Source organism: Protopterus annectens, chromosome 8.part0, assembly GCF_019279795.1.
Source record: "Protopterus annectens isolate FY-2018-M chromosome 8.part0, PAN1.0, whole genome shotgun sequence".
In the NCBI taxonomy this organism is placed as follows: Eukaryota; Metazoa; Chordata; order Ceratodontiformes; family Protopteridae; genus Protopterus; species Protopterus annectens.
In genome coordinates, this window is record NC_056741.1 from 1,164,495,960 (window position 1) to 1,164,518,152 (window position 22,193).

Consider the following 22,193-nt stretch of genomic DNA (forward strand, 5'->3'; position numbering starts at 1 on the left):
TCTTCTAATGACTGACAAATCCTTAGGCTTTAAGAAGTGTTCAGCCTGTGGGCACAAGATCCCTCCTCAAGACCTCCATTCCCTTTTTGTTTATTGCTTGGGTGCCTTTTACCTTCAAGCAAACTGTGAAATCTATTCTGTCTTTGGAAACATAGCTATCCAAGGCAGGAAGGAAAAGTTAATAATTAAGTGCTTGCTTCCCCCACAGATAGAGTCATCCACTATGTCCTCTGAAGAAAACCATAATCTGCTTCTCCCAGTACTGAGAAGAGAAAGGAGAAAGAGAAGGACAGGACAAAAGAAAAACACTATGAAAAGTTGGTAAAGAAAATAACTGATGAGAACAGATTAGAAAAGAAGAGAGCAGAAATATCCAGGAAAAGGTCTCTGGATCCAACTAGTCTGTCAGGTCCGATGCCTAAGACTTCAAGACAGTTGGATCCATCAACTGCCTGGGTCAAAATTCCCTGTCATAGAGATACTTTTTTGCCCAGGTCCAGTGAGTCCTTGTTTACAATCACTGATCCTTCAACAAAAGCTACCTTCAAGACCTGCATCTGTAGCTTCATCATTGAGATCTGGAAGATCCACAACAGGTCTCACCAAAATGGAGGTCGACCAAATGATGAGAACATTTTTGAGGACACAGATCCAGCCTGGGGTCCCCCTGGCACTGTAGTCTAGAGGAGGTCCAGGAAAAGGCATATTTACCCTGTCACACTTCACTGCTGTACCAGCACACTGCTTGGATACAACTCCCATGGGTCCAAACCCTTCCATAGCACCTCGGTTGGATACAACAGCTCTAGAGACTTTGGTTTCAACCACATTCCTTACTGTAACTCTGAAGCTATCGGTTTGAGACAAATCCTGGAGCTGAAGCATCGGGTTTGGAGTGCCGACATTGGAGTCGACACAGTAGTTATTGGAGCCATTCCATCCCTTTGGTGCTTCAGCACTTGACAGGTCAGATCTGAGTCCTCCTCAGAGCCAATCTCCATTGGAAATGGGAGACTTCTCAAGTCAGTTGACAGAGGAAGTATTTTCCTGGCTCTAGTGGCAGAGTCTGGTTTTGAGGCTATGGTAAGGGATTTGGATGGTCCAAGAAGACATGTGCATCACCAAGTTTGGATCTATCCTGACATCCAAGGGATCCTGTGCCTCATTCCTCTCATTTGAGTCAACAGGGACAGTCAGAACCCATAGGCTTCAAGACAGCTCAACATTTGAGCTCTCTGTCTGATTCCGATTTGTCTTCATCAGAGCCTCAGGTGCATGTTCTATGAAAACAGACATGCAAACACATGTCTTTTTTCATCTGATTCAACATGCAGGTTGTTGGATCCGGCTGGATCTGACCTTGATGCCTTATACCAGAGCTTGAACCACACTGTATATAGTCAGATTTGATATGTAATGCTCCCTCTCCTATCAGACACCATTTAATTTAATATGCAGGGCCAAGTTAGTAAGGATATTTTTCTTCACCAAACTAAAGCTTTGTAAGAAATGGACAAAAATTCAGTATCTGGCTGTTGTTAAAATAGCCATTTTTGGTAACATTAACCCAAACTCTGTTACCACTAGACTAGTTCAACTAACAGCTGTTACTAATCCAACAGCTTCCCCATGCACTGGTCACTCTACAACCCAAACAAATACCTACAAGTAAGTGTACAAAGTGCTTCATTGTCACAATCCCCTTCAGGCAGAATCCAGTCAGATAAAGAAAATGGTATCAAATTATTTCAAGTGAATACTCTAGAGTACAAAAATAAATGGGATACCTTAGATGCATGGGCGCCACATTATAAAATAGACATCTTAGGGATATCTGAAACTTTGCTAAAGCAAACAACATTCTCTTCTATATACTTATATTCCCGTCACCATTTTCCCAGGAATTTTGTTCCAGAGTAAATGGTATGCTTGAATCTCAACACTGATGTAGTTTACATCCCTCCTTCATCTGTCCTTAACTTTCTTGTCAGTATTTTCAACAGCATTTTATAAGCATCACTTAAAAAGAAACTTGACATTATGTCAGACTTTAATGCTGACACTCTATGACCATAAAAAAGCCAAGTATATCACTACCTGTTTTGTAGGATGAATTCAAGATATATCCTTACCTGCCAGGCCTAAACAAATATTCAACAGACATTCCATAATATTTTATTTATTTTATTTATTTTATTTTATTTATTTTACATTTGTTAACCGGGCTAGTCTGGCTGGATATATTTCCATTTTCAGCAGAGGCCCGGGGAGAAAAGCTCCACAAAGACATAATAACTATTACATAAGATGCAAAAGAGCAGCATACAAAGTATTCTGTATCAGGACAGTATTATACAAAGAGTCAAACTTATAATAGGCACAAATAAACAGTTATACAAAAGTGTACTTATGACTCTTTGAAGCAGAGCACAGGCATACGTTATTTAAAATATTCAAACATTATAAGAAAGAGAAAAGGGTGTTTAAGGACAGCTAAGTAAGTAGGATAGATTATATTAGAAATTTCTAGGAGTCTTCAGTAAACTGAGTAATATAATTAGGAATGAGAAGGATGAAGGAGAGGTAAGTGATAGAATAGTGAGAAAAAAAAAAAAAGTAGAAAGGTAGCAAAGATCACAGAGATCAAGGGGTAGTGGGATGAGCTAAAATACATGGGTTCAGTCAGGGTTAAGGCAGGGGCATAGCCAGTGTTTAGTAAGGTGGAGTCTAAGTTTTTGTTTGAAGAGGACAGGAGATAAAATAGAAGTTAGTTCAGTGGGCAATAAGTTCCAGTGTTTACCAATGGAGTTAGAAAACAGGGAGTCACCAGCAAGGTTATTGGATTTGGTAGCAGAGACTAGGAGTTTGTTAGAGGAGCGGAGAGAGCTCAGGTTAGAGTAAGGGGTGAGGAGGTTAGAAAATTAAGGAGTGTTGTTTGGCAGATAAAAAGATTTGTGGATGATGGGAAGTTGAGAAAGAAGCAACATGTTTTGTAATTCAAGCCAGTGAATTTGTTGTAGGTTCAGGCAGTGATGTGTTCTGAATTGATTACCAGTAACAAATCTAGCTATACTATTGTAAGTAGTGGTCAATTTAGTAAGATTAGTTTTCTTTAGGTTGGTGTAAATTGGTGAGGCATAGAGAAGAGAGGAGATGAGATGAGAGTGAGCCAAAGTAGCTTTGGCTGTTGGGGATAGGAATGTTTTAATTCTATAGAGGGAGCCCAGTTTTCTATGTACAGTTTTGATAGTGTTGTTTATGTGATAATCAAAGGTAAGATTGTTATCTATTGTCACACCTAGTAGTTTGGTAGAAGAGTCAGGTGTTATGAGAGTATTGTTAATAGAAGAGATAGAGAAGTCCAGTGAGGGGATCTGGTAGTGGGTTTGAAAAGGAGGAGTTTTGTTTTTTTGGCATTAAGAAGTAGGCAGCGTTTTAAGAACCATGCTTCCACTAAATGGAATACATTTTGTGTAATAGTTTGAAGCTCTGGGATGGTTTTGCAGAGCAGATGAGTGTGGAGTCATCTGCATATTGTATGCATGTAGCTTGGGGAATAGCTACTTGTAAGTCATTTATGAATAGGGAGAAAAGAAGGGGCCCAAGAATCGAGCCTTGTGGTACACCGAGGGAGATTGGGAGAAGAGAGGAGAGTTTATTCTCCCAGAGTACCGCTTGTTTCCTGTTAGAAAGATAGGAGGTGAACCATTGGATGGTATTTGGTTCAATAGCAAGTGATTCCAAGATCTTTAGGAGAAGAGGGTGATTGACCATGTCAAAAGCTTTAGATAGGTCGATGAAAAGTGCAGAAGAAAGGGTATTATTATTGCGGTTTTGTTAATGAAATCAGTAAAAGAAAGGAGAGCAGTAGTAGTACTATGAAAAGGCCTGAAGCCATGTTGACAATGAGATAGTATGTTATGTTTAGTTAAGTGGGACATTAGCTGTTTGTGAATACATTTTCCATGATTTTTGCTAGTGGAGACAGGAGGGCAATGGGTCTATAATTAGAATATTCTGTAGAGTTTCCACCCTTGTGTAAGGGTATAATGTGTGAAATTTTCCAGATGTCAGGGATGTTTCTTTCATTAATGGTTCTGTTAATAAGAATTGAAATGGGATAGGCTATTTCTATGGCTGCTTTTGAAGAAATTCAGATGGAAGTTGATCGGCTGATGGAGTACATGGCTTAAGATTTTGAATACATTTTAGGATAAAGGTGGTAGAGATGGGCTGAATAGTAAAGCTCGGTAAATTAGTGGTGGCATGTTGAGGAACATTAGAGTTATCAGGTGAAAGGTGAGAGGCTAGTGAGTTTATAGTATCAGTGAAAAAGGAGTTGAAGGTGTTTGCAGTTTCAAGGGAAGAAATTTTGTCAGATCCCAAGGGGGAGGGAGTGGAAGTTTGTCCAGGGTGTAGAAGTTTGTTCAATGTTGCCCAGAATTTTTGGGGATTGTTATGATTAGATTGCTGAAGGTTACTATAGTAGTGTTTTTTTATCAGAAAGAATAGCTTTTTTGGTAATGTTTCTTAGTTGTCTAAAGGTTTGATGATCTAAGGGTAGCTTAGTAGTTCTCCAATGTTGCCAGAGTTTGTTTGTGAGTAATATTTTCTGTCTTGTTTCTTTTGATAGCGAGGGGCTGGTTTAGTTTTATTCTTATAGTACGCTTTGGAGCATGGGTATCTAAGATAGTTAAGAATTTGGTATTAAAGTAGTGAACTGCTTCATTAAGGGAAGAGTTTTAGTGGAGTCCAGTCACATGCATTGAGTTCAGTTTTAAATAGAGTGGGGTTAAAATGTTTGATACTTCGTGCGGTCCTGACTGAAGGGGTATTTGTAGTGATATTCTTTTGCCTTATGATATAGGTTAAGTTATGGTCACTGATATCATCAGGCAGGGTCCCTGCTTGGTAATTTAGTTGGGGTTTGTTAACAAGGATCCAATCAAGTATACTTTCTTTGTTGTTAGGTTTATTAGTTCTAGTAGGGGTATTTATAGTTTGGGTAAAGTTATGGAGATTAATATGGGAGGATGGGTTGTTAGAATTAACTGAGTACCAATCAAGGTTAAAGTCTCCAAGTATTATGGTTTCTTGTGGGTAGTTAGTGGAAGTCCAGCTAAGAATACTTTCTATGCTTGTGGAGTTATTTCCAGGTGGAAGGTAGGTACAGATAATGTAGATGGCTTTATTAGGGTTGAGTTGAAACTTAGTTATAAGGAGTTCAGTATTGGTGTTTTCAGGGGGGTCATAGGGAATTGTGAATATATTAAGTTCGGTTTTAAAAATGAGGGCTACTCCTCCACCTTTACGATTATTGCGGTCTAATCGTAAGATGTTGTAGCCTGGGGGAATGATTTCAGTATCTTTAGTGTAGGGCTTTAACCAGGTTTCTGTTAAACAGAGAATGTCAAATGAGTGACATTGCAGAAGAGAGTGAAGTTGAGTGATTTTGTTGTTGACACTTCGAATATTTAGGTGTCCTAAGAGTAAAATGTTAGACTTAGAGATTGGTAGTGGAAGTAGTGAGTTAGGGATTCTTGGGGTGTCTTTGGTGGAGGTCTTTGAAGGACCAGGGTTTGGGTGTATATCACCATCTGTCAGGGTAGTGGGCCTATATACTGAGTGTGGTTGAATAGTTAGATAAAGTTTATTTTTTCCCTTCCTTGACAAGAGATTATTACTATTGTTGTGGGATAGTCTATGATATTTTGCTAGCAGGTAGCAGGAGGTTGATGTAATGTTAGAGTGGCTACAGTTTAGGGTTATGAGTTCAGTGGCAGTTTGCCTTGAAGAGCTTTTAAGGTGGTAGTTATATTCTATTTCATAGGAGGTCAAGAGGTAAGGAAGTGTGAGTATTAGAGAGAGAAGTAACAGGGCTATTAGTTTAGTTAAGATGTTTTTTGTTATAAAAGTTTTGGAAGTAGACGTGGTGTTAATTTGAGACATGATGAGAGGAGGTTGGAAGAGATTATAGTGGTAAAGGGTGGGGTAGGTATAATTATAGGATGACGAGGCTAGAAGGTAAGTGTTATAGGATAGTTTAGGGATAGAGAGGGAAGGGGGATATGTAGTGTGGGGAGGGATTTGGGAAAAAAAAAATTTAAGAAGGTAGAGTAGCAAGTGAGGTAGTAGTATGTGATAGGTGTGTTATGAAGGGGGTGTGGACTGTGAGGTATAAGTGTAGGAGTGCGTGGGGTGGGATAAGGGGGTAGGGGGGGAGCGAAACGGGGCAGAAACAGACAGAGGAGTGGGAGCGTAGGCAATCAGCCCAGCTGAGGAGCAGAGGCACTACTTAGTTTGAAAAGAGTGATTATAATGTAAAGTAAGAGTAAGGAGTGAGACAGGAGTGAACTCAGAGGTAACTTAGTAGAGTATCAGCAAGCTTACAAAGAGTACAAGAACAGCCAGTAAAATATGTCACATTCAGTTCTTGTACATAAAGATGTTAACATACTGGTGTAAAACGTGTAATTTGTAAGTCGAGTTACTTACTGCAGGAAGAGCTGCCCGAGCAGGGAGGACAGCAACCAGGACTTGCCGAGCGTGGAAAAGATGGCGTCAGCTCGATTGTGGGTATATTTATAAGGTTTGGGAGGTAATAGGTGGAAGTGGGAGGGGAGATAACATGTAAGGTGATAACTGGAAAACCCGTGAGAAAGGCAGGGTTAGTACACAATAGGGGAGGAGATTAGGTTAAAGGAAGAGCACCGTGTGATTAGCCACGGGTGGTAGAAACCACAGCGGAGAGAAGGAGAGGAAACAATCAGCGAGAAAAGGTGAAAAAAGTTAGGAGAAATAGATATGTAGAGTAGAGGGATAGTATCAAAGTAAAAAGCAGGCAGATTTTGTAATGTGGAGCAGATAACTGCAGAAAGGAGAGTAGATAGGCAAAAAGGTAGGGATATAGGTAGGGAAGAGTGGAGTGCCCAAATTATAATTTGGATAAGCAGAGAGGGTAGAGAGGAAACGAGTAAGTGTGTAGGTGAAAAGTGTAGAGGGAGGAAGGGTTTAGCAGAGGAGGATATAGAATGTTATAGAGTGTAGAGGACCCAGTGAAAAGTAGGGCAGACAGGTAGCAAAAGAAATAGAAAATAGAGTGGTGGACAGGCTGGGAGAGGGGACAACAGAGGCCCCCGGAGGGGGGAGGGGGGGTTGGCTGCTGTCGTAACCAACTCAGGAGACTCTGCTAACCTAGCAAAAAGAGTACAGTCTTTAGTTAGCTCTAGCAAACATACTTTGAGTACAGAGTTCCTGGGTGTGCTTCACAGAGAGCTTTGTTCCTGGGTGTTATTCAGCGGGAGCTGGTAGGAGAGCTACTTTGCAGAGACAGAGAATACAAAGGAAGAACAAGGCAGGGCAGTAGCTGGTAGTCAGAGTAGAAGTAGGAATTCAGAGTGCAGGAAGAGCTGCCCGAGCAGGGAGGACAGCAACCAGGACTTGCCGAGCGTGGAAAATGACATGATCATATGACCAACATGCCAAAGAAATTCTGCTTGGCACCATGGAACAGAGCAATGAAGCTATGGCTATGATCCAGGCAATTGACAAATGATTAGCAGTTACGGAACTAGAGAAGACAGGCTGGGAAGGAGGTGAGTGAAGGGGAATGGCCCAGTTACCTCCCTATTAGGAGAGGAGGTGTTGCAAATGCCTGGGGAGCACATGAGAAATTGGTGGGGTTGCATGCTGGCCTTATACCCTGTAGAAATGAGGGATTGCCTGGTGCTGACAACCCATTGCGCAGCCATCTTTCTCTTTCAGAACTGAGCTTGCACAGGGCAGTAGGGTCTAAAAGGAAAATCCTCAAACCACCCTTGAGAGCTGCCAAATTGATGACTTCTGCCATTTGACTTTCACCTCAGGGATGAGGAAACAAATCAGTCATTGACTGATAGAGGCTGATGATCAGCAGGACAGGTGAAGACTGGAAGATCAAGTTCACAGTAGTTCATAAACTTTGCAGTTGAAGCTGGCAAGCTTAGTGCTTGCTGACAGTTTGTGCAACTTTCCTGGAAAACAGAAGCTTATGTCAACTCTTACATGTGAGGATTGCTGAGGCATGCATAAATAAGCTGTTGCACATAAAGAATCTACAAAATCACTTACTGTGCCCTGAAATGTGTCGTGTGTCACATAGCTACATGGAAGTTCTTTCTCTTATATTCTGCTATCACAAGAATGAAAGGAATAAAATATGTTGTCTCGTCTCTGATCAGCTATTGCTGCTGATCTCAAAAAGGTAATTTCAGTTTACTCTCTCTATATCCTTCAGTCGCATTATAGATGTAATAATAGTAGGTCATCTGTTAGTTGCTCCGACAACATAGAGAGATTAAGGCCTGACAGCAGCTCATTTGATTGATGAAGTGATAGGAAGGATGGGTGTTCTTAGCATTATTGGAGGGAAATGCTGGGCATTGTCCAGTGAGCCCTTTTGGAGGCTGGGGCTGAAAGGAACTGATGCCAAGAGGGGGAGGGGCACAGAGAGAACAATGTAAGATGTGGCTGCTCTATGACCAGGGGCAGGACATGCAGCCAGTGTGGCCCTACCATTACACTGCCTAGTCAACACAGATATAGTGTCAGCCTGCAGTAAAGGAGGTCTTAGGCCAGTAAAAAAATCCCCACATAGTCTTATGATGGCTTCTCTGCAACCCATCCAACCACTTGTTTGACATGGGACTTGCTGTAAGGATAATTGGGCTGGCAGAGGTAGGTTGGTCAGCTTCTCTGCAACCCATCCAACCATTTTTTCAGCATGGGACTTGCCATAAGGATAACTGGGTTGGCAGATCTGGCTTGGTGATGAGCCAATGTGAAAGAAAAAAAAAATACTATAAAAAATAATAAGTCATCTCTAATTAACTTCCCTTGGATTAAAGGATCACCTTACTGTTTGCATTAATTACACAATTCTGCTCTTTGATGCAAGGAGGTTGGCATGGATGAAATATAAAAGCTTCCTAATGACAGTAATACGGTTGCACTCTATAAATAGTACATGCACTCTGAGCCATTGGCCAAACAAGATTTAAGTCATTAAAACTGACAATCTGGTGTTGTCATTTTTCATTCTGTCCTCAACTGTTGGGTTCAGATCTGAACCTCGGATCTGACATGGCCTTTACTAAAGCTCATGGTAACCAAAAAGCTCTCAAGCTTCTGCCTTACCCATAATACACCAACCCCTAACATACCCAGATCTCGTTTGCCACTTTTCACATAAGATGTGGTCAGCTGTTGATCTCCAGTTTTGGTTGTTATTTAAGCAGATAAGTAGCTATCACTGGGGCTCAATCCCCAAAACAAAGGAGTTGAAGCCTCTGAATCCATCCATTTCCTCAACTCCATCTTCTGAGCCTCCCAGGAAGAGATCTAAATCAGATTCGAGGAGGTCTCAAACCTCTCCCCCCCCAGATCCAAAGAAGAAGAAGTGGTTAACAGATCCTATATCCTCAGATCTGACCAAAAAGCTTTTTAATCTGATTGCTCCAAATCCTGTTGTTTTGCCAAGGACCTGATGTTCTCCTTCTGTTGATCCAGTGCCTTCCAGGCTTTCTTCTCCCTTTATGGAAAGGTGCCATATAAAGTCACCTTCCTTGGCATCATCTTGTTCATCCAGGAGTTTGACTGAAGAAGATGTGGATTGGATGATGAGGAAGTTTCTCTCAGCACAGATTCACATGGATTTGTTAATGGCTCCTACCACTTTGAGTCAGGAGGCCAGTTCTTTGACCACTGTGCCACCTCAGACTCCTTCTCTGATCCCTTTCCTTGCTTCAGAGTCCCTGGATCCAAGTCTTCTGGGTCTGTCTGACTTGGCTCCGAAGATAACCCTCTCCCCTGATCCAAAGCTAATGCTGAGTGCCCTGGTTCTGACATTTTTGGATCTGGAGGACACTCTGAACCAAAGCTTCCTTATTGGATCTGAGGTTCTGGGAACAACTCCAAAGATGTTGGTGACGTCTCTGCTTCTTGTGTCCTCGGCATTGGACAGCTTGGCTCCAACTTCCTCTTCAGGTAGATTGCTTTAGAGTTGGAAGAGGACAGTGGTCCAGAATCCTGCCTTCTCAGTGCTGGGGTCTTCTCTTTCTCCAGGGCAGTCTGCCTTTGAGGTTGTGAAGAGGGTATTTTCTGCTCCAACAGGACTGATGGACCCAACCCCACTTGGATCTCCAGTTCAACATTTGATGCCACCAGGACAGCCAGCTCAAGACCTCCAAACTACCCAGCAGGGTTTCATAATCCTTCTGACAATTCCCCAGAACACCCCACTGAGGAGTTCCTAAGAAGAGAAAGTGCAAGAGGAGGCACTTGGACTCTCCACAAGAGTCAGTTACTGAGGATATGGACTTTGATGACAATGAAGGGTCCCCACAATCACCTCCAGAAGACATCTCATTTGGAGATATCCTTGAGATCCTAAAACAGAGAGGTGGTTGGACCCCCAGCCAGAGGAGTCAGTATTTCTGGAGGCCTACAGAGCTGGCTCGTCTACCTCCTGGGTTACTCCACTCACCTACGAGCTGATTGATTTGGTCTCTCAGCAGGCATGGAAGGAGCCTGACTCAGTTGAGCCAATACCTAAGAGGCCAAGTAGGATTCAGGCTCCACCTGTAAGGAAGAAATTTTGGGGAAAGGGGGTGCCCGTGGATGCCATGGTCATGGTGGCATCCACCAAGAATGAACTTGCTGAACAAAGTTCCTCTTTTTACCCACCTAACAGTGAGTCTAGGGCAATGGACAGATTTGGGAAGCATGTCTCTGCTTCAGAGACCTTTGCTCTCAGGTTGCTGAACTATTTGGCACAATTTACTAGATTGCAAAGGGACTTTATCTAGGAACTTTCAAAATCCCTTTCAGGGACCATTACTGCTGAGGTCCAATTGTCTGTGGGCTCTCAGTTGGATACCCTGAAATCCATTTGAAATTTGTCCATGAGGCTTATCTCACATGCAGACAAAGGAGTCAAAAGGGTGGCAGGTTCAGGCATATCCATTAGGAGACATGCCTGAATACACTTATGTGATTTTGCAGAGCCCTTCAAGTCCTCGTTTGTCAATGCTCCTCTTGACAGCAGTTCTTTGTTTGGCCCCACAGTAAAGGACACATTATCCAGGTGAGAGAATGATGGAAATACCCTGTCTGCAGTGGGAGTGCATTTTCCAACCCCTCAAAAATTCTTTCTAGGAATCAATGAGGTGATCAAAAGATGTGGTTCAAGAAGTCCCAGGGCCCTTTCCAGGACACATGTGGAGAAAGTTCCCCTAGGGGCAGAGGGGGAAAATCAAATGGACAACAATGCCCCTGTGGTAGAGAAGGCCCACAAAATCAGGGATCCAGAGATTCCTTCTCTGATAGACCCTACTAGTGCTCCTGAAAGGAGGACTGATTGTCACCCTCTGGAGACAGTCAGGAGTCAACTATCACTGCACCAGACACTCTGGATAGACATAACAAAAGATACTTGGGTGCAGATGATTATTTCTGGAGTTTATATAATTCCCTTTTCCCTTCCATCTCCACCTGTACAAAAAATGTCCAATGTTCCAGCCAGTCAGAAGAAAGAAGCAGCACTAAAAATACAAAAGCTGTTAGAAAAATTGTCATTCAAGAGGTCCTGCCAGACCAGATAGAATCTATAACTTACTCAGTATTCTTTTTAGTGCCAAAAAATAGGTGACTGGAGACCAGTTTTGGATCTCACCAACTTGAAAAAGTCAGTTCAACATACAAAGTTTCACATGGTTACAGTTCAGTCCATTTTACCCTTCATGGTCAAGAATGACTGGATATGCTCGATAGACCTTCAGGGTACATACTATCACATAAAAGTGAACAGACAATCCAGAAGGTATTTACAATTCTGGCTGGGAGCCAGCCACTCTCCATTCAGAGCACTGCCCTTTAGCCTTACCACAGCCCCCAGGGTGTTTACCAAATGCATAACAGTAATGGCAGCTCACTTGAGATTGCATGGATTCAGGGTGTTTCCATATCAAGATGACTGGCTCATTACTGCCCTGACATGGCATCTACTAACAAGAGTGATAGATCAGGTAGTTCAGATTTGTTCTCATCTGGGGATACCCATAAAATCTGTTGTTGTTAATCTTCACCTAATGCTTGATAGTGGGTTCAGTTCCAAACCCTCAGAACCAACTCGGTCGTATCTTTCAGCTTGCGAACTCCAAACTCTCAAGCCATGCTCTAGCCATAATGCTCCTCACAGAGATTACCTAAGATCTAATTTGCCGCTTCGCAGACCAAACGTGTTTGTTCCATCTCTTGAGCTTTGGCAGTTAAATTGTGTTTTCAATTTCTTCTTTAACTCTTTACCTTTTCTATCTTTATTAATACTTCTACCCACTCCTCTGTCCTTCTAAGTAACTTCTGTCTTACTATTACCATTGGTAATCTGTCCCTTACCATAGTTGGTAAGTTCTCCTTATATTTATACCATTGAGGTATCTCTTAATACCATAGTTGGTATTATTTTCCTTTTCTTCCTTTATTTAAAAAAAAAAAAAAATCTGTCCTTCCTTAGCTCATCGCCGATAATGGTGGACCAAAAAGAATCTCCCTCAAAACCTTCAAAGGGCATCTCAGGATTCAAGAGGTCTAGAAAATGAGAGGGTAAAATGCCCAATTTAGATGGGCACAATCTGTGTTTATTGTCTTAGCAAGATTCACCTGCAAGAAAATTGCATGATTTGTCACGGGTTCTCATCCCGTATGTTGACAGAAAGGAAGAACAAACTTACTTTAAAAGGACTTTTGAAATCTTCCTTTGATGAGGCCATTTCTGGTTCCAAGGAGAATACTAGTGATACAGGAACTTCTTCCTCCCATGGTTCGAAAAAAGATCTTCCTCGGTTCCAAGTGCTTTGGAACCGACTAAAAAAATCTCAAAAATTTCCTCTGTACGAAAGAGTTCATTGGCACTGGAGGACCTAACTACACCAACAAAATTGGTTTCGGAGCAGACAGCAGCCTCCACATCAGTACCAGCAGATCAACTGGTACCTAAGATACTGGAGCTGTCTATTCTCCCAAGACCTTCTTATTCCCCTTCTGTGGACCCTTTCAGAGATGCCCCTTTTGTGGAGGTGAGATTATCTAGATCTCCCTCCACAGCATTGGTGAGGTTGATTAAGAGTCTGTCGGAAGCCGATATTATGAGGCAAGTGGATCAGCTACTTGTGGCAAGAGGATTACCTTCAGTTCCGATCCAATCTGGCGTCGAAACTGTACATCCTCTGACACCCTCGTACCCACCTCCTCCAACTCTACATGAGCCTTTGGAGCCTTCAATCCTGACACTTTTGGCTCAGACTGACTCAGTTCTGATAGCTTTTTTGTCTTCAGTTCTGACAGCCGTCTTGAGTATCTCCGAGCCTTCGGCACCAGAGACCTCCCGGGGTCGGGATTCTCTGGTCAGTTCTGAGATGCATGGTACCTTTTTGGTTCCTTCTGAGACATCTATGCCTCTTGGTGCCTCGGCCCTTGTAGTGACGACCCAGGCTCCTGGTCTGGGGGCAGTCTCCTTGGTGTGGGGTGTGACCCTGGTTCCTTAGCAGTCTATTTCAGTTCCTGGCTCCAATCCCTCTATGGGTTGACCTGGCCTCCTGATTATGGAGACGGCATTATCTGTTGAGGATTCTCAGTCCTTGCCATCCCTGTTTGTACATATTTCTTCTTCCTCTCAGTCTGAGCTACCATTGGTCTCACTCCCTGGACAGAGGGTGCAAAAATCCCAGGTGACTTCCACTTTAGTGGTCTCCTCTTCAGAAACTTCCCCAGAGCAACCCCCTGAGGAAGTCCCTGTGAAGAGGAAGTACAAGAGGAAGCATCTGGTCTCCCCAGAAGAGTCTTATACCAAAGATACTGACTTCAATGAAAGGGACGGTTCCCCCAGGTCACCCCCTGATGATGTTTCCTTTGGGGACATCCTGGAAATCCTGAAACACAGGGGTGGCTGATCATCCACCCAGCCTTCTTTGGAGGAATCATTATACCTGAGGCTTTGCATGCCCGACCCTCCACTTCTTGGATCTCTCCACCCGCTGATGATCTTATCAAATTGATTGCTCAGCGGGTGTGGAAGATGCCCGACTCCATAGAGCCAATCCCCAAGAGACCTGACCAGGTACTATCAGCACCAAAAGAAGAACCACATTGGTCTAAGGGAATTCATGTTGACGCCATGGTGGTAGCAGCTGCCACCAAGAGGGAACTCGCAGAAGAGAGTCCTACTATCCATCCTCCTAACAAGGAGTCTAGGATGTTGGATAGATTTGGGAAGCATGTTTATGCTTCAGTGACCTTTGCTCTGAGGTCCTTGAATTATATGGCACATTTTACCAGATTATAGAGAGATCTGATTAAAGAAATTTCAAATACTCTCTCAGGGGCAGTAGCTGAAGAGGTCTGTGACAAAGTTTCCTCTCAGCTTGCAACCCTAGAGTCTATTTCCAATTTGTCCATGAGGCTCATAGCACATACAGCTGAAGGGATGACCAGGTCAACGGGTTCAGGTATAGCCATTAGAAGGCACTCCTGGATACCTTTGTGTGACTTTGTGGAGCCAAAGCATCAGTCGTCAATGCTCCTTTTGACGGATCTACCCTTTTTGGCCCAAAGGTTAAAGATACTCTAGCCAGAAGTGAGCAAGATGGTAAAACCCTATCTGCTGTAGGCATATGTTTCTCCACCCCTCAGAGACCTTACTCAAGGAACCAAAGGAGTGGGAGACTATGGTTTAGAAAATCCAAGCGGCTTTTCCATGACTTACGAGGTAAAGACTTCCCCTGGGGCAGAGGGGGAAGCAACAGAAGACACCAACCTAGGAGCAGAAATGGACTACAGAATCAGGGGCCCAGAGAATCCTTCTCTGCCACTTCCTATCAGCATCCCTGAAAGGATGCCCGATTGCCTTCCTCTGGAGGCAGTCAGGAGACAATTATCCCTGCACCTACCAGCCTGGCAATCAATAACTTTGGGCAAATGGGTGCAAGGAATAATATCCAGAGGCTACCAGATTCCACTGTCTGTAACTCCCAAAGCCCAGAAAAACTCCCAGATGTTCCACCCAATCAAAGGGAATCAGCTGTCTTAGAAATTCAAAAACTGCTAAAAAAAAAGAGTCATCCAAAAAGTCCCACCAGACCAAACAGGATCAGGGGTTTACTCAGGATTCTTTTTAGTGCCCAGAAAAACAGGGTACTGGAAACTCATTTTGGATCTCAGCCAATACACAAGGCAGTTCAGCAAACCAAATTCCGGATGATCTCAGTACAAGCCATACTTCCTTTTTTGGAAAAAGACAACTGGATGTGCTCTATAGACTTCAAAGATGCTTATTACCATATAAAAATGGAAAAAACCTCCAGGAGGTTTCTATGCTTCTGGCTAGGAGCCAGTCATTACCAGTTCAGACCACTGCCCTTTGGACTCACCACAGCCCCCAGGGTGTTTACTAAATGCATGGCAGTGGTTACAGCTCACCTCAGACTACAAGGTTTTCGAGTCTTTCCGTACCTCGATGACTGGCTCCTCACCGCTACCACCAGGCATCAGTTAGAATAGGCAAGAGATTACACCATGAATGTTTCTACATCAATAGGCATTTCATCAAATCTCGAAAAATCCAACCTGCTTCTCAGCAATTGGATTTCATAGGTCCTTATCTACAACTAAAAGTTCAACAAAACTACTGAAAAACAGAAAATAGCGTTCACGAAGTAGGACTACCGAAAAATATTTTGATATTAACGCAATTTATTTCAACAAAAGTAAAAGCGTTTTCGCTTCTGCCCCTGCAGTAGCTTCTTCAGAATACACCAAAAAGTGTGCCAACTTTTCAAATTTAAAAACAACATAGTGACATAACCTGATGTCACTTCCTCCAATTCACTCATATTAAAATTATTAACCCTGTAAAGAGTATATTACATAGAACATCACATAAATTATGTTCAAACATGTTAACAACCAACTAGTCATTCTAAAAGAACATACTTATTAAACCATCATAAAACAAGACAATGCTAATACGACAAGAATTATACCAAGTGTTATTAAGAAATTCCAATAAAATTACATAACACCAGGAACGTTATAAAACGACTCTCATTGTCAAGAATGGTGTGAATAATTACTATTTGTTAAAAAAAACAACATAGTTAGAAACAAGAAGGGGGGCCCAATAAGATCTTTTTGTATCACCTTAAATAACTTCTATATTTTAACACAGAAGAGATGTTGCAATTCTCATTCAAACCGGGAACTGTGAAGGCATCCAACAAAATTTGCCATTCAAGTTCCCGTGTTTCCAAAAACAATGAATGAGGTCCGCCTCTAATACCTACAGAAATGTAGTCAATAGCCATAAAATGGAAACTGTGTCCTGCGTGACTCATACATACTTTAAAATCAATGTAACTCAGAGTAGAAGGAATTCTCTGGCATACTGTATCCTCAGATTTAGTATGTATTCCAATTATTTTAACTTGTAATTTTGCTGTTACAGTCTTCAGAAATTCAGCACTCCCTCAGTGATAAGCTGGTGCTGAGCTTTCTTTCCTAGCTGGGATGCAGTGTGATACATTTTAGTAACACATGCAGTTGGGACAGTGCTGAATAAAAATATTTAGCATTTCTAGAGTGGTAACATTTTAAAATAATGATATATTTGTTCTTTGTAATAATGATAAATCAAAGTTTTCTTCATTTATTAATCCCTGTATGAAGATATTTTCTTACTCATCCTATCAGCACTGTAAGCTTGTTACTTTCTTGTGCTGTTACTTACACCAAAATATTTCAGACATATATTAGAAAGCAGTGTGAAGATAATACCACTGATTTTTATGTATGAAAAGTCTTCTTATTTCTCATTCTAGCTTGAAGAGAGTAAGTGCACTCCTAAGAATAGTGAAAATGTAAGCATACTTAGAAGGCGTATATAGTAAGTTCAAAATGGTTGTAACTAATTATCCCTTATCCAAACTACAGCAATCTCAGAGTTAGTATACACACACACACACACACACACACACACACACACATATATATATATATATATATGTGTGTGTGTGTGTGTGTGTGTGTGTGTGTATAAATAGTGGGGATGCAAGTTTTAGTATGCAACAAGTTTATCAGCTTTTTTTGTCTTTTGTCTAGATTATATTTAAATTTATGAAGTCACAGGGCTCACAATGTTGAGTATCAGAGTTCCCATTGAACACCAGATCTTCTGCCCTTTTTATTCAGGTATTAAAAATGTTTGTGTTGAAATAAACATATATGGAGCAAAATCTTATTGCACATTTATAAAGGAAATGTCTGCAAACATTTATTAAGACACTACTATCAATACATCTGTTAAAGTGGAGGGTAGGATTAGAAAAAAAATTTCAAAAAGTTTATTCGCTTAAAGTCAGCTCTTATAGTATAGAGGAATAAAGCCCAGACTATGGTCCAGGCAACCTCAGTTCAAGTGGTGGTTCAGGTGCTTGAAGGAGGATAGGCATGCCCATCCTGGGAGGATGGTGGGGCAGAACAAGATGCATACAGCCACAGTCACCCAGATGAGAGATGGCACTGCAGTGTGCTGCCTGGGGATGGGCTTTCAACTCACTAAGCCAGCTGCTGATGGTAGACTTCATTAACATTAATTCAGGAGTGTGCCCTCAAAGAAGGCATTATAGGTGGCTTGCCTCCCATCCAGAGAATGGAGCTAGCCCATACAAATGCTCTTATTGCCAGAATGCTACTGAGTGCACAACAAACCCTCATAGTTGCCTGTATTATAGCCCCCCTATACTATAGTGGGATAATTACTTATAAGTGGAGACTGAATAAGCCAAGTCTAATTGAGGAAGACTTGATGGTTAACAAGCATGGGGACAAAAAGCACCTTAGAAAAAATCTCTTTGCTTACCTAAAGAACAGAATTGGGATGGTGCACAAATCTTACTCTTTAAACACCATGCATCTGTAAGAAACATATCCGTTCAGCAAAAGACTGTATTGTACTCATTATTCTGTTTCTCCCTTATGAAAAGTTGAGGCTCAACACCAAGCCTTGAAATGCTGGAAAAAAAAAACGAAAATGCAGGAGAACAAATTAAATTAATGCCAAGCAATACTTTTGTCCTTTAAAGCTGTTTTTTTGTAGGTGAGGCAAGCTCCCTGTATCCCCAACTTTATATATATATATATATATATATATATATATATATATATATATATATAGTTTACTACTAACATTTCGTAGTGCCTGTGATTGAACGGCATGTGTTCGAAAGGCAATTTTCAGTGCAGAACCAGACTACACTGAATACACAATACTGAATATGCAGTGTAATTTGATAGTTCGGTATTGAGAGTGGAGATTGTGGTACAGTGAAGTGCAGGGAATTTATCGTTTTCCTCAGTGTAGTGTGATCTCAGAGTTGGTATATATAATTTGCAAGGGGTATGGAGAGAGCAAGGGGGCTTGCCCCCCCCCTGCAAAATAGTAAAAACCATGTGCCATTGACCAGACAGTCACAGATTTCCACATTTCAGGTTGACATTTTAATCAGCCGAGGATTGTATTTCTGAAATTTCAATAGTAGACCTATACACACACACACACACACACACACACACACACACACACACACACACACACACACACACACACACACACACACACACACATATATATATATATATATATATATATATATATATATAGCTATATATAGATATATATAGGGTCTGTATCAGCATTTCGAAAATGTAATAGGTCGAATCACTAAATGTCGAACTGAAATGATCGACCTATTACATTTACGAATGCCGATAAAAAAATAACAACCCCCCCCAAAAAAAAACTAAAAGGTATAGGCAGGGGGGCTGAGGTTAGGAAATTAACTTTTTTCCACTGTAGTGCGGTCTTGGAGTTGGTATATTTAATTTACGGGGGGTGTGGGTGGCAGAGCCCCCCACATGGGTGGTGCAGGGGGGCCTGCCCCCTGCAGAAATGTAGTAGAAAGTGTGTTTGTTAGTTAGATGGTGGTGTAGGTGGAGGTGATATTATTTACTTGTGTAATGTAGTTTTCCATATTATGAAGCACACTTTCAATGTTCTGAGTTTTCAATGTTATGGTCTCAATGTTATGTAATTCAACATTATGAAATTTCAGTGTTACTCATAACATCAAAACAGTGGCAGTCGTCAGAGAAGCATCACTGCTGGAAGCTAACAGGAAGCCATCTGGAGGACAGACAATATAGTTTTAATGCATTAACATTTAAGTCATCAAACCAGGCCATTTACAATATTTAGTGGTAATGTGCTGCAGAATATCATCCCAAAGATAGAGTTACTGTCACCTAGTTCAGTATTGCTTATAACTTAGTCAGAACATGAAAGACTATTGATTTTTTAAAAAGCAAATTGCTTAGCAAGGCAGTTACTATTTTGATAAATCTATACTTTCTTCCTGCCTAAAAGTTGTCCATTAGTATGTAGTATATCAAACTTCCTACCATGAAACAGATCTCCCATGGATGTACTGTAGAGCCAATAACCCTGCCTCTTCCTTAACTTTATATTTTGGGATACTAGCAATGCTTTTACCAAATCCCAAATTAGTTTTTCCTGCTTTCATAGAAAGTTATACTAAAGGGATAATATTATGGTACTCTTCAGACTGATTAAAACTCAGACACACAGTAACAGTTACTAAGGTACCGGTGTGACTTGATTTGTAGTAGGATTGGGAATCTGAAGAAAAAAAATTCAAAATGTTCATTTTGTTCTATTTTACAGTCTCATTTTGTTTTATCTTGGTTCCTTTTAATAATTGTATACTATGCTTCTGGTTACTTTTTTGCAGCAGAAGAAAGACCAGAGCCCCACATAACACTGGTGCAATCTCCCAACAGCTGGTTTGACATTCTGTGTTATTGTGCAGGTGTATTATACCTTAGCTCCATTAGATGAGCTATAGCAAGGGCATTTGGCAACCTGACTACCTCATTCATTTGCCCTCCCCCACCCTTAAAAAAAGAAATTTCAGTTTATGAGCTATTATTAAGTGATCGTGAGTGTGATCACCTATTACACAGCTTGCAAATTGTTTAAATGTCAGACTTCTGTTTTTTTTAATGTGGTTACCATTATAAAAAGTAGATTGACAGTTAGTTTGCAAGCCATATAATAAGCAATAACAGTAGTATCAAGCTATCATTAAATGACAGCTTGTAAGTTGTCAGACCTTTTTTTAAAGTTTGACACCACCCAGAAATTTTGCTCCTGGAACAAGTGCTCCATACACTCTACCCTTCCTGTGTCACGGCTGTTCCCATAAAGTGATGACTATATATTTTTTATCTATTTATTTATATATTTAATTAATTCATTTCTTTGGTGGGATAGATCATTGATCCATTAGAGCCTATTTCAGGCTGTACTTGGGAAGAGTACAATTAAAGAAAAAATGCATTATTACATAACATCATTTCACAGACAAACTTACATATAGTGTGCAAATAAGTAAAATACACATTGTTAGAAAATATAATTGTATATTGTATGAAATGTAACTATGGTATGAGAAAAGTATATTATTCTTTTTTCTCAACCTGATTCCTTTAAAGCGAGAGAGAAGAGAGATATTATTTATTTGTAGGCATTGTCAAAAGTAATAAATTAAAAGAAAAAGGTAAAAAAGCAAGGGTCTGAATTAATATCTGTTTATCATATGTTTCTGATGTATTTTTCTTCAAAATTACAGACCACTTAGGTAGTAACTCAACATTTTAAAAACAGTATTCTCGTTATGTGCATTTCAACAATTGATTTATAATATATGAAATGCATTAATTCTGTTTCTGTTTCAGACTGGGAGACAGCTAGAAGCTGAGCAGTCATTTAAGTATGCTGTAAAGGTATGTGAACAAGTTAAATTTTAACAACTTAATTAGTGAATATCAGTTAAACTTTGAGAGGGCTGTCTGAAGTGGGTGTCATTTTAATACCCCTGTCTCACTTGCTTAAGATAATTCAACTGTTATTTTGCAGAAGGAGCAGGAGTACCTCATGCAAGGAAAATTTCATGTTTATAATTTAAAAGTTTGATAGTGTATTTTCCTGTAGGTATAGCCCCCTTCTTGAATGGTATCATGTAAATGTTATACTGATAATACATTTTGAACTGACTCTGTTCATAGTATTTAGCCAGACTGAGGTTATCTCATTTTTCTAAAGCTAATTAGCCTTTAACACTTAAATACAGCTGCAGTTATGCTATCATTATGGGCGATGACCAGAACTAACTTGTTTTGTGTATGTACATGTAGATAATATGTATGTGTGTATGTTTCATTTTAAAATCAAAAGAAATTATTTTAAAGTGGAAAAAATCCTGTGTTCTCCTGTCTGTCTGTCTCGGCCATTGGGTTGCCTGTCTTGAAATGGATCCAAGCCAACAATATCTTCAGAGGTTCTCCAGTGCTCAAGCTCTTCTCTCCCATAATGCCCTCTGCTAACAGCATCTCCTCAGATTTTGTTTGCCACCTTTCTGGGCAGATAGGAACCTCCAGAGCTCCAATCGAGCAATTACAATTTGGTTAGATAAGTTAAGTTTTTCTATCTAATTATTCATCCTGTTGTCAGTTTTTTCATTCATTTGTCAAAACTTCATATATTGATAAAAATATATATCTTTTTTCTTCTCTCCTTTCAGAGGTCTGCTGGTTAACTTTTTTCTTTGTGTGGACATTGTCCATTGGGATTTCTTAATGATATGGAGAAGGCTTCAGGCTTCAAGAAATGCCTTAAGTGCAGGCATAAGATCTCACAGCAGTATTCTTGCTCACAGTGTATATATATAACCTGGATCCAGACCATTTAAATGTCAGTTGTGATATATTTTCTTCGTTCAGCCAACTGTCCCTGTTAGACTAGAAAAAAAACATATTCTTGTATGCTTTCCTTCAGGTTCTGCAAGAGAATCAGTTGACTCTTCTAGATAAATTCTACTACCTTTTATCTTCCCAAATATGCAGAAAAGCAGGTAGCTATATTTTTTGACAAAAAAAAGACAAAGAGAAAGAAAAGAAAATTCTACAGATAAACCTAAGGCCAAGTATAAAGATAATGGCAGAGATAGGGGTTGTGAGGAAAAAGAACA

The 22,193-nt window shown here is 40.7% G+C and overlaps 1 protein-coding gene across 1 annotated transcript in view; it reads left to right on the plus strand.

Moving 5' to 3' along the window:
* The window catches only part of CFAP70 (cilia and flagella associated protein 70), a 1,838,232-nt gene that overhangs the window by 1,790,890 nt on the left and 25,149 nt on the right, over positions 1-22,193 (plus strand). The window contains exon 25 of the mRNA XM_044079382.1: positions 20,902-20,949. Within this exon, the coding sequence (XP_043935317.1) occupies positions 20,902-20,949 (48 nt within the window). The remainder of the gene's footprint in view (positions 1-20,901; positions 20,950-22,193) is intronic.